Below are 13,059 nucleotides of genomic sequence, written 5' to 3'. Positions count from 1 at the left end.
AAGGGCATCTTGAACTATATCTATGGCTAGTTAAACTTTCCCCGGCTTATGCTACTTTAATTGAACGGCACAGATATGCAAATAAAAAAGCTCGTATCGTTATTTATAAGAAAAAATATCAGAAAAAAGTCGTTTGTTTGTTATAAAAAACAAAAGTATTAAAAAAAATCTTTTCGTTGATTAACAAAAAAAAATATATCATTGTAGTGCTCAAGAAATATCACGAGATATATATTTTCATTATTTCTGATGCAAGAAAATAACTTTGCGGTTGCTGTAAATTTCCTTGAAGAAATAAGTATATCGTCGCTACCATGTCAAACTATCGAATGTGAAAATCTGCACTTTTCAGGAGAGCAAAGAAACAGTTGTAAAAAATATTGTTGTCATTAGACAAAAGTGTGGGATTCGACTGCTTTTTGATTTACGATACCTTGCGCATGCGTTTAGAATGATACGTAAGTTGGCAAATCGTCAAATTTCTGGTCTTCTTAGAAGCAGAGGATACTGGCTTTAACAAAATTTCGAATCCCACACTTTTGTCTAATGACAACAATATTTTATACAACTGTTTCTTTGCTCTCCTGAAAAGTTCAGATTTTCACATTCGATAGTTTGACAAGGTAGCGACGAGATGTACGAACATTTTTTTCTTAAGAGCTGCATACTGATTTAAGAAATTTTTTATAGCAGCAAATTTATTTTCCACTTGTTGTGCCTAATTTTATATGAATTTTTAGTTTTTCTTGAGAGCCTTCAAAAATAAAAAAAATTTCGGAATATGTACATATCTACATTCATACGCAGCCATATAACTTGATTTCAAGAGAAACGAATTTTCATTGATAACTTTTTTTTTGATAACACTGTGCGACAGCTCAAATCGCTATTGAGCAAACCCAAATGCAAGTGATAGTTTTTTAATTTCACTGGGTTTTTTAATATAAATACTAAAATTAGAGGTGTATGTATATTTAAAAAAATCAGTCCCGATGCGTTGTATACATACATACATACCTAAGTATGTACATATGTATCTGGACTCACAAATCGGATTTTACGATTATGGTTGTCTGCTTAACCCAAAGTAAAACTTTATCCGATTTTCTTAAATCGAAACTACATTTTTACATACATATGTACGTACATGCATACATAAATATATTTAATATGAAATTGAAATTTTCACATCAATTTCCGCAATCTTCAAACTCATGGTTTCAATTGTACGCATTTCGTCAGGGTTTTCCCAACAGCTTGGTTTTGCTGCAGTTAGGGTTGCCAGACGTACTGCGTTTGGGAGTAAACGTACTCCTTTTTTGTAATCTACTCCCAAAAAAAATATCTGGAAATGTACTCCTTTCTTAGTTTTGTACTTCTTTTGTACTCCTTTTTCCAGCTATTAATATTTTGTCATATATAGTGCGTAAAATAATAACTGTTTCACAGGTTTTATTGAAAAATAAAAGGGAACTTTATAGATTTTGCGAAAAAAGTAGTTTATTGTTAATCATCCACAGATTTTACTTAGATTTTATTAATAAGTTTTTAAATTTTAACCTTCATTTGCGTTTACCAGCGGTAAACACTTTGAGAGAAAAGCTCAAGCGGCACGCAAATCTTCGTCGGTTACTTTATTACATATCGTCACTAGACACAATTAAGGGCGCGAGCTCAAAAAATGACGGCGAAAAAAGACGCATAAAAAAACTTCAGCGTCAAAGACTCAACATACTTCGCCGAAGTTTTTCATAAGCATCTTTTTTCGCAAATTTGTTTACGCGCCTTTTTTCGCCGTCAAAACACTAGCGCGCCTTTATTCGTGTGTAGTGACGATATCTTCTCTAACCATAGGCTAATTTCCTCCATTTGGCTCCTTTATACTCCGTCTTTTGTCCAACATAAGGCCTCATACTCAGCAATCGAAAAGACTCGGAACTGGTGACTAGGAGGCCATTCATTCGACCAACCCTATACCTATACAGTTTTCTTTTTTTTTTATACAAAATCTAAGAAAAAATACACCTGATAAAAGCATGTACTTATCTCCCAAAGCTGGCAAATGGAAATAAGGATTAAAGTTTCAAAACTAATTAATAAAATTAAAGTAAACTATTTATAAAGTTAGCAAAAAAATACTTTTTTTCGCAAAATCTTTAAAGGACTCTTTTATTTTTCGAAAAACCTTTGCGACAGTTAATATTTTACGCCCTGAACTTTGCCATTCATATTGTGGCAAACACTACTTAGTAAGTAAAGTTAAGTGTGATAGTAAGCATGGTCGTAGGCAGGTAGGTGCAGGGCGCTCGGGTATAAAAATCAGAAAAATTTTAAATTATAAAATAAAAAATTGCCATACATTCAGGAATAGCCTGGAATTCTTTTGTTTGCTATTCGCGCGACAAACTTTGTCGCGGTGCACAGATTGCACAGTTTGTAAAGCTGTCTCATAGGAAAACAAGAATACCCCTTTTGTGGATACATAAACTCTTTGCATAGAATCTAACACCCACGAAATGTTTTCGCTAACGATCGTTTGCATAAGTATTTATCGCGGTAAAATACCATCGCATTTTTAATCGTACCTTTTCACACCCATGTCCTTACGCATTATATATATATACGTACATATACTTACGATATTAATTATTTATTTAAATATTATTTTGCAGAACAATCCCAACGCTGCTCATGCTCCCTTCCCTGGCGTTTTGGCAGGTTGGCGCGAAGATTTGCAGGGCAAACAGCGACGTGACTCGCTGACATTAGAGCGCGATGTTTACGTCACGACCAATTACGGACAAGTGCAAGGATTTAAAGTCTACATGTACGACAATCCCGATCCGAAATCTTTCTACAGACCCTACCATTCGACCGTTGACCGAGTGATGGGCGAATGCTCAGTTTTCTTGGGCATCCCTTATGCATTACCACCAACCTTCGAGGGTCGCTTTAAGCCACCACGTCTACACCGTGGATGGCAGCTATTGCAAGCCGTTGACTATGGTCCGGCGTGCCCTCAACCAGTACGATATACAGGCGTCACCAAAGGTATTACGGACATGGATGAAGATTGTCTCTACTTGAACATATTTTCACCAAAGGTAAGGTTTGAATTTTTTCATTTCGCTTAACATTAATAACTGAAATATTTAAATAAATTGTATGTTTGTATGATTGTACACATATATTCATGGGCGTAGCCTGAATGAAATACATATAGGGAGAGGCGGATACAACAATGTCCTCCAAAACCAACAATTACACAGGCCTGCGAAATTTAACTTTTTTCCCCTTCAAATATTATGTTATTTTTTTGAACATGTTAAATTAATATATCGATTTTTTTTTATATGTACATATCGATGGCTGAGTGGAAGATCGGCCTATCTCGGCAGCCAGTTCGAAAACGCTCTATATCAAAAAACTTTTCAAGAACGCCCTATTTCAGAATTTAATTGAAAAACACCCTATTTTAAAACTCGGTTCAAAAACGCCCTATCTCACTTCAAAATGTATTGAAAATATGCTGATATAGGGCGTTTTTGAATCGGCAGCTGAGACAAGGCATTTTTGAAGCGAATTCTGAAATAAGGCGTTCTTGAAAAGTTTTTTGAGATAGAGCGTTTTCGAACTGGCTGCCGTGATAGGTCGATCTTCCACTCAGCCATCGATATGTACGTTTATTTTGGAATAAAAAAGACACAAAGGGCCGTTTTCTCAAGTAACCTTTAACTTTAAAGCTCACTTTATATTTAAAGGTAGCATTAAATGTTTAGTTGTGTCTAAAGCGGCGATGGGCACTGCCTTGCCCTCGGGCAAAGCTCTTTTAAGCTTTCTATTTATTTTGTATAGGGGCGCGCAGAATAAAAGCTCTCTCTGCCCATCGCTGGTCTAAAGCAGAGATGACCAAAACTCACACAATCATACACATATTTCAATTTTACTAAACGATGAGAGAATAAAGAGAATTAGTCGCTCACGCGTCTGATGCAAACAGTGTTGTCAACTATTTCGAGTTACAAATTATAAGAAAAAGGTATTTTTTATTTTATTATTATAGAATTAACCTTTTAATATAGTTTAATTCACTTTCATTGCTTGCTTAGATTTTTTATTAGAATTAAAATTAAAATTATAACCAATAGTTGAATTTATTTGTATTAATATTCTTATTTTGAATTAAAGGAAAAGGGATTTTAGCATTATATTAAATTCATCTTTTTATTTATGTGCATATGTATGTAATAATTTATTAATTAAATATTTGGGAATAAGGGGAAATGCGCCCGTGCGATTTCTTCATGACACACCAAACATTGTGCGCTCCCTTCCCATTACTAGTGAGCAGTACTGACGCTGTCACTTCACTTTGGAAGCCTTCACTTCGTCACTTCATTTTACTTCGTTTTACTTCACTTTCCACAAAGTAGATTTATCTCCAAAATAAATAAAATATTTCTTTGAAATAAATGATTTAGGGCCGATTTCATAACAAAATTAAAGAATATTTCAAAATTTAAAGGATGCTTTATTTTGCTAATCGATTCCATAAAGCCACTTTAAAGATAAAGTTCCGCATAAAGGCTCATTAGTTAAATACCCAAAAGAGAAATTTAAATGACATAAAGGTCCCTTTTGTAAGAAAAAAAGTATGTCATTTTCGTAGTTATAATTACATATTTATGACAATCAGCAGATGAAATTTTGCCGAAATCAGCAATGCTCCCTTTGTTATATCCATTTAAATAAACCTTTTATTATTATTCAATTGCCATTGTATTATGAAAACAATTTTTGCTTAAAGTACATTTAAGTGGCACTTTAACTAAAAGGTAACTTTTACAAAAGGAATTTCAAGTGTTTAATTATGAAATTGGACCTTATTTAACCAAGATCAGCAATATTTTGCTCAAATACTTGTTAAGTAGTTAGTATGGCAAAGAAACTTTTCGCAAAAAGCTACTAAAAGGACGCCTAATAAATTAAATCTCCGATCCGGCATTGGTTATTTGGAAGAAGTCATTTTGATTTTCATTTTCTCATGTATAGTTGTAAAGCGCACAGAAATAAATGGGTGGATAAAGTTTCATAATTATTTGGTAAATATTTGACAAAAATAACAATTATATTTTAGTTTTCATACATCTTCAATTTTACAGCAAAAAGGAAGCATTTAACTGAATCTGGTGGTTGCTTATTCACAATTTCGGCTTGTGTATTTAATCCAACTGCTTAACAATCATTTAATGTTCAATTCGATAATTCCTGGAAATTTGTTGTCTTTTTAATTTTCAATTACTCTTTTTGTGTACAATTTTACCAATAGGCCGGAAGTGGTTTTATGTTACTACTTTGTTTATTTGCTTTAAAAATTCCTCATATTTGTCAGTTGAACCGTCAGGTGTTTTTGCATAATTATTTACATACAAAAAAAAATCAAGTTACTGATGAAGAAAATCGATGGATAAATACGAAATATGAGTGTTCAAATGAAAATGCGCAAAGATTTTTTGTATGAAATACGAGCAGTAAAGCGTGTTACTCATACGCCAGGTACACCCGAACTTCCAACTTTTTGAATCGTTTTATCTCGGAAACGGTGGCTCTTTGGACAAAAAGTATTTAGACATTTGTTATAGATAATTATCTGATATACTATTTTTGCCTAAACTAATTTTATGATAAACTTACCGTTTTGCTGAAAATCGCGAAAAACCCGTTTATGTGACCTTTGACCCCGAACAACTTTTTTTCCAGGTATCGGATCGATGGGGACTTTCTTGATTTCATTTATGATGGTGTTTTGAACAATCCTACCAATTTTCAGCTGGGTGGTAATTTTGTAACTTCACTCCTATTTTTGGTCTAATTTGACCGGACTATATAATCGATATTATATTTTACTATTTCCTCGCTTGTTAATATATTTGGGTGTATTATCCCATATTTAGCTGATACAATGTATTCTTGAAGGTGTTCAATTTTACTTTTCAATAATTGAATCTTTGTATATTGATCTAAATATAAATTTTGTTTATATTCGTCATACATGAATTTGTTTATGGAATTAAACTCTTTTTCTATTTTTACTCTCTCTTTTAATAATTTCTTTGAGATGTTCAATAGCTGAGGCGAAATAATCATTTATTTTGATTTGGTGGTTAATTGTGTAATTTGTCCGTAAAAGATGTGTTTGTATATTTTGTCTGTCGTCGTCATCCATGGTACACTATTTACTTCCTATTTGGGTTCTATATTTGGGTTGTTCCTTGTGTCTAACTGCCTTGTAATTTTTTATGAATCCTTCTGCTCTTTGCTCTGTATATTCTTCCCTGTTCCTATTCAGTTTGGTGATTGACTTTTCCTTTGTCTGTTCCAAACTCTTTCTTACAATTTCTTTATCCACTTTGTTATTATGTACCTCGTTCGGCGTGAATTTGACTGTAGAATGAAACCTGTAATTATACAGCCGGGCTCCCATTTCCACGTACTTTTGCGATTTGCGTTTTTGTAAAAATCGTACGTTTTTATTTTTGGGTGCTCCTGAATTCGCAACTTTTTGTTCCATTTTCCACATCGTTTCCAGCATTCTTAAAAGTCATCCCTTGAAGGTATGCAACAATCATCGCACATGTATCGTCCGCACCAAATCGTAAATCTTCGTTGCTTCGATAAATTGTCGTTGCCCAAAACGGAGATGTGTATAATAAATAGTGAATTAAACATATAAAATCAACATAAAAAGTTAATTTTAGGACGCCAAAAGTATCGCAAAATATAATGGGCATAATCAAAAATAAATTTAAACTAAGCTAGTTTGTTATTTATGTTAATTTTAACATTTACTTTTCATTCCACCGTCTCATTGGCAACCGATTTGAAACCCCAAAAATTTTCCGATTTGCGAATATTGGAGCACGTAATTATGCGATTTGAAAAGTAAAACGCAAAATATTTGCGATTCTGAAAATGGGAGCACGGCTGATAATTTCTAATAGCTTTTTGTATTATCTGCTTAACGGATATGCCTTTGTTTAATTTATATAACATTCTAAACTTTTCTGAAATGGTATTATGGAATCTTTCAATATCTGCGTTACCCGTATGGCTGTTGGGTTTGGTTATATGAATTTCTATATTTTCATTGCTTAGAAATTCCTTAATCCTTGTCACATTAAATTCATTATCTGCTATTATTTTACTTGGTTTTCCTATTTTGGTAAAGTAGTCTTCCAGTTGTTCAATGATAGTAATATGGTTTCTGTAATTTAAAGGATATGCTACTCCATACTTGGAAAATTTATCTATCATTGTTAAAAAATTAAATCTTTTTATAACATATGTGTCTATGTGGATAATTTCATTATTTTTTGTAGGTGTTTCCGTATGCGAAAGTTTTGGTCTGATTGGTCTCCTATCATATTTTACCTCTTGGCATATTTCGCATTGGTTGGTTACTCTTTGTATTAGCTCTGGTAATTTCGGATAGTAAATTTTATTTCTTGTACACCAGAATGTATGCTTTCCCTGACATGATACAGCGAAATTTGTTTAACCGCTTCAACTTCGGTTTCGATATCCTGTGCTCTCATTGTGCACTTTATAAACTCTAATTGCTTATGATTAGCGAACATTTCTATGAGCTTTTCCTGAACTACATTATATTGCCGTTCATATAGTTCTGAAAAAAAGCCAACTTTTCCTTTTGTTATATATTTCCTAAATATATCACCAAGTCTACCGAAATCATATTCCGAAACGAAAATAATTCTTTTCCCATGTATTATTTTGAGCTCTTCTGTCTTATTATTTGTTAAAATAATTTGTGTTTTATATTTGTTGACTATCTCTTCTTTGATATAAAAGTGATCATGCAAATTTTCTTCAGCTGAATGGATCGTTCGCATTGACGCATCATCATCTAGATCGTCGATTATGTTTATGTCGTATTCAATATTTTCGCCAGTATTTTCACCCTCCTCCTTGTCTTTAATAACGTCCTCGTTATTTTGTATCCTACTAAGAAAATCCGCTACTCAGCTTTACTTTCCTTTAATATATTCTATGCGAAACTGATATTCTCCGAACTTTAACAGCCATCGTTGATGTCTCGGCGACATATCTTTGCCCCTATATTTTGAGTGTAAATATTTTATTAGCTGGTGGTCTGTTACTATCTTAAATCTCCTTCCATACAAATATGGTCTGAAATAAATCATGCTCCACATAATAGCTAATAATTCCTTATCAGTAGCTGAATAGTTTCGTTCGTGATTATTTAGCGCTCTTGATGCATAGCAAATAGGATGTCTTTCTTGGGATATAAAAGCGCCAATTGCATAATTTGATGCATCAGTTGTTAATGTAAATTCTTTTTTCGAAATTTGGATATCTTAAAATTGGGTGTGAACTAATTAATTGTTTGAGCTTAACAAAAGCTTCTATATAAGAAGGGTCCTTAGTGTTGATTCTTACTCCCTTTTTTAAATATTAATACGTGTCCTAAGAACTCAGTTTCTCTCTTTAAAAAAATGCATTTGTCTACTTGTATTTTTAAATTTTTTTTCTCTAGGACTTTAAAAATATCTTTGATTGCCTTTATGTGTTCCTGCAACATTGTGCGGAAAATTATTATGTCGTCTAAGTATACAACACACGTTTTGCTTATGAAATCTCGTAGAATTTCGTTCATAAGACGTTGAAAGGTTGCAGGTGCATTCTTTAACCCAAATGGCATCCTTGTAAATTCATACAGACCATGAGGTGTAACGAACGCAGTTTTGCACCTGTATTCCTCTTTAATTGTAATTTGATGATATTCCTTAGCAAGGTCTAGTGTCGTGATGTATTGGGCGCGTCCCAATTTGTCTAATATTGAATCAATGTTAGGCAAGGGATATATATCATCGATTGTTACCTCGTTCAATTTTCTGTAATCCACTACTATTCTGTACTTTATTTTTCCTGAGTTATCCATTTTCATTGGGATTACTATTAAGGGACTGGAGTATCTGGAATTACTTTTTCTTATAATACCTTGTTCCTCCATCTCTTTAATTTGCCTACGAACATCCTCTTCATGTTGGGGTGGATACCTGTATAATTTCAAGTTTATTTGCTCGTCCATAGTGGTGCTAATTTCATGTTGTATTTCTGTAGTGCTCGTTAACTTTTCACCCTCTTTAAACAATAGCATTTCAAAAGTTTTTAGTAGTTTGGCTACTTCTTTATACTCTCTAACCAGAGCTGGGTCGTAAAGATTCCTTTAGGAATCAAATTACTCCCAATTACAAATTACAAGGAATTGTAATTAGGAATCAATTCCTTCAGTCCACAGCAAAGAAATCGATTACTTTCTCAATTCCTTGAAGTAATTTCAAATGTAATTGTTTTTTTTTTTGTTATTCAATTACAAAGAATTTCATATTGTTATTGGAATAAATTACGTGCTAGTAATGTAATTTTTGTCCAATTCCTCTGAAAGGAATTTAAAATGTAATTGATTTTTTTCAATTCCATTACCTGGAATTGCAAGAGTACTTTAGTTTTTTCAATTACTCAAAGGAATTCTAAAAGTAATCGAGAAACTGAAAGTTCATTCACGAATGTGCAATGTGGAATTCTTTGTTGTGGTCAAAGATTAAAATCGAAAGCACTCGTTGGACATCTTCTATGTATAACTATATATATAAAAATGTTGTGTTCGTATGTCACGGTTATCAAAACTCGAGAACGGCTGAACTGATTTGAATAATTTTTTTTTATTATTCGGTATAATACCAGAACCAATGATATCGCAAAAATTTGGAAGGTTGCCACCTATTTTAAAATTTTTAAACCCAATTATATTGATAAAATTAATGAATTATTACAATATGGGTATCAAGTTAAAGAGGTTTAAGAAAGATAACTGTTGGAAGTATTTTTAACGAGGGTTGCCAACTATTTGAAAATTGTAACTCAGCGAAATTGATAAAATAAATGAAATATTGCCATGTGGTTGTCAAACTAAAGAGTTTTAAGAAGGCTTACTGCCGAAAATACATTTGAGGAGGATTGAATTCTGTTTGAAAATTTAACTAAAGTACATTGATAAAATAAATAAAATATTACAATATGGGTATCAAATTAAAGAGGTTTAAGAAATATAACTGTTGGAAATATTTTTGAGGGAGCTGCCACCTATTTGGAAATTGTAAATCAGTTAAATTGATAAAGTAAATGAAATATTGCCATGAGGGTGTCAAACTAAAGTTTTAAAAAGGCTTACAGTCGAAAATATTTTAAAGGAGGGTTGCCACCTGTTAAAAAATTTAGCGCAATTTAGTTGATAAACTAAATGATATATTACAATATAGATATTGAATTAAAAAGGTTTAAGAAAGATAACTTCTGGAAATAGTTTTGAGTAAAATTGCCACCTCTTTGAAAATTTAAACTCGGTTATTTTGATTAAATAAATGAAATACTGCATTTTGGGTATCAAACTTTAGATTTTTAAGAAGGCTTATAGCCGAAAATATGTTGGAGGAGGGTTGCCACCTGTTTGAAAATTTAACTCAACTTAATTGATCTAAGTATCAAATTAAAAAAAGAAAACTTTCAAAAATACTTTTGAGGAGGGTTGCCACCTATTTGAAAATTCCAACTCAGTTAAATTGATAAAATAGAGAATATTTTATATCTTTTTACGTATCTTTAGTTAAGATTTGCATAAAAAAATTTTAAATTTTCTCCATGAGAAGAGAATTATATAAAGAAATTTTTAAAAATTTCAGATACAATTACAATATAAAATACAAATGACCCGTTTTAATAAACCTTCCCGGTTTTTCTGCCTTCAGTAGATTAAGAAATCAAAAACCTGCGCTTTACTGCAACAACAGCGCCTCTAAGACATATGTTAAGGCTTTAAGTAACTCCCAAACATACTAGGCTTCTAGGGTTAAAAACTTTAAAAATATCCCGGATGTCTCATCTAAATCCGTCCATTCATTCCTGAGTGAAGAGAGGCAACCCATGGCGTCGGTTGTTCATTTCATCAAATTTGAAATCACTCTGTACCACTAAAAACTTCTAACTAAAACCTTATTGCACATCCTTTGGCCCAATTCTTTAATTTCACATCTCATGTTTGAAATTTCAAACATAGGTGCAGATATGACGACCCTTTCAAAAAAAAAAAATATGGATAAGGGCATGGCTGCTAACACCAAATATCGTCCAAGTTCATGTCTTCAATCTCCGGCCATAAAATACTGTTTGTCATACCTTTCTAGGCTCGTGCCTCTAGTGCTTCAGCAGAATTTTCAATGAAAAAAGCCACGATATTCTCATTATTGTAGAGTAAAAATTTAAATTTTTCAAGATGAAATTTTCTGACGTTCTCGCCACACCAAAGGAAAAAAAACATGTAATTTTTCTAAGTTTTCGCCTTGGTCTCGTGTGTTATTTGGTGTTAATGCGCTAACGCTTTTCATAAATTGGTGTTAGTATGGCAACTCCGGCTACGGTGTTAATGCAATTGCGCCGCGCAGCGCAGTGTAATTTTACGTGTCTCGGCGTTTTTTGTGTAATTTTAGCGTGGTTACATTTTTATTATCAAAATTTAGCCATAGAAATGCAATTTGTTTATAAAACTCTTAGGAGATAGGATCTCCAGTCCGACAGGGCTCGTAATTCAAGCGGACTCTATCCTCATTTGTACTCTATCCTCTGTACTTCAAAGGCCCCAGAAGGCAAGTCATTTTGGGTAGAATTAAGGGTACCATAATACCAGGGATTAGTCCAAGTCCAAGCAGTGTAGGGTTGTTCGACTTCACTAGAAAGTCGACTTTCGACTTTTCGATTGACTCTGTACAGTCGACTTTAAAAGTCGACCGATCCACGAAGAAAAGTCGACTTTGTTCGACTTTTTTCGACTTTTTTAATAAAAAGAAAATGTATTAAGTATACTCTGCATTTAACTCATATATTAGCTATAAATATAGGAGTCAGAATACGCCAAAAATATCATGATATACCAGTGGTCTTTAGAATAATCTGTAACTTAGTGAAATTCAATGCTAGGTAAAAAAAACAGACACTAAAGGATTTTTAAAAATTTTGAAAATTGTTCTAGTTATACAGCATGAAAATTTAAAAAAAAAAGTTTTAAATTCTCACAAAAAAAAATTCTAAAAATTTTTTGAATCGATATTTGGTAATTACGGACAACTTTTTGAAAAATGTGGCCTTTCCGATGGAGCAGAATTGGCGGGTATTGGTAGAAATATAAGTGCCACTTTATAAGCATGGATAAATATGGGAGTAGCCCATACAGCTAGTGGATTGGGACTATCCACACGACTAATGTCGCATATTAACTGGAATCCAGCAACGTTTTTAGCGGTGTTTAAAATTTTGTACCTTACGGATTGGTTAAATTCGAACCAAAGCCTGTCTGTAAAAACTTACATAAACTCAAGCAGAAAAACTTTCTTGTATGAAATTGTTAAAATAAATATAATAATAATATAATATGTTTATCTTACCTCATTATTAACTGAAGATTGTGGAGACGAACGATTAACAAATTTGAGGAATTTGTTTTCGTATAATAATTTTATGCGCTGCTCTTAAATGATTTGTACTGTTGTACTGTCATTAAAATTCATTTCGCTACCACACTTTTAACATTTCACTTCAGTTTTATTGACATTTTTTTTTTTTAAATACGACCAAACAGCACTCCGCGAGCTTGTTGGAAGATCAGTTTTTATTGGCAAATAAATTAAAAAAAAGTCGAGAGTCGAAAGTGAAAAGTCGACTTTAGTCGTATGACAGTGCCGATGACGTTAGATTCGTGAGAAGGTCCTTAGGGACCTACAAAGAGTTGCTCGATGTTTCGACTGTACATGTGCAACTTCTTTGGTATTTATGTTGTCTTTTGATTAAATTAACGTCCTGCATATATATTAGGAATGAAATAATTTGAAGAACAAGTGAAAAAAAAATCAAAACATGAAGACAAGTAACTTGTTATTTCTTCTAAAATTGTACAAGGTCCCTAGGGAC

General features: G+C 32.7%; 1 protein-coding gene across 1 annotated transcript in view; it reads left to right on the top strand.

The window, feature by feature from the left end:
• Positions 1 to 2,962: 2,962 nt before the first annotated feature.
• The window catches only part of LOC118735173 (neuroligin-2), a 252,026-nt gene continuing 241,929 nt past the window's right edge, over positions 2,963 to 13,059 (top strand). The window contains exon 1 of the mRNA XM_036464813.1: positions 2,963 to 3,104. Coding sequence (XP_036320706.1) covers positions 3,063 to 3,104 — 42 coding nt within the window. The 5' untranslated portion in view covers positions 2,963 to 3,062. The remainder of the gene's footprint in view (positions 3,105 to 13,059) is intronic.

The sequence above is a fragment of the Rhagoletis pomonella genome, unplaced genomic scaffold (assembly GCF_013731165.1).
Source record: "Rhagoletis pomonella isolate Grant_MI unplaced genomic scaffold, Rhpom_1.0 Rhpom_scaffold_00003, whole genome shotgun sequence".
Taxonomy (NCBI): Eukaryota; Metazoa; Arthropoda; class Insecta; order Diptera; family Tephritidae; genus Rhagoletis; species Rhagoletis pomonella.
Note: the sequence above shows the minus strand (reverse complement) of the source record. Positions and strands in the feature narration are given on the sequence as shown.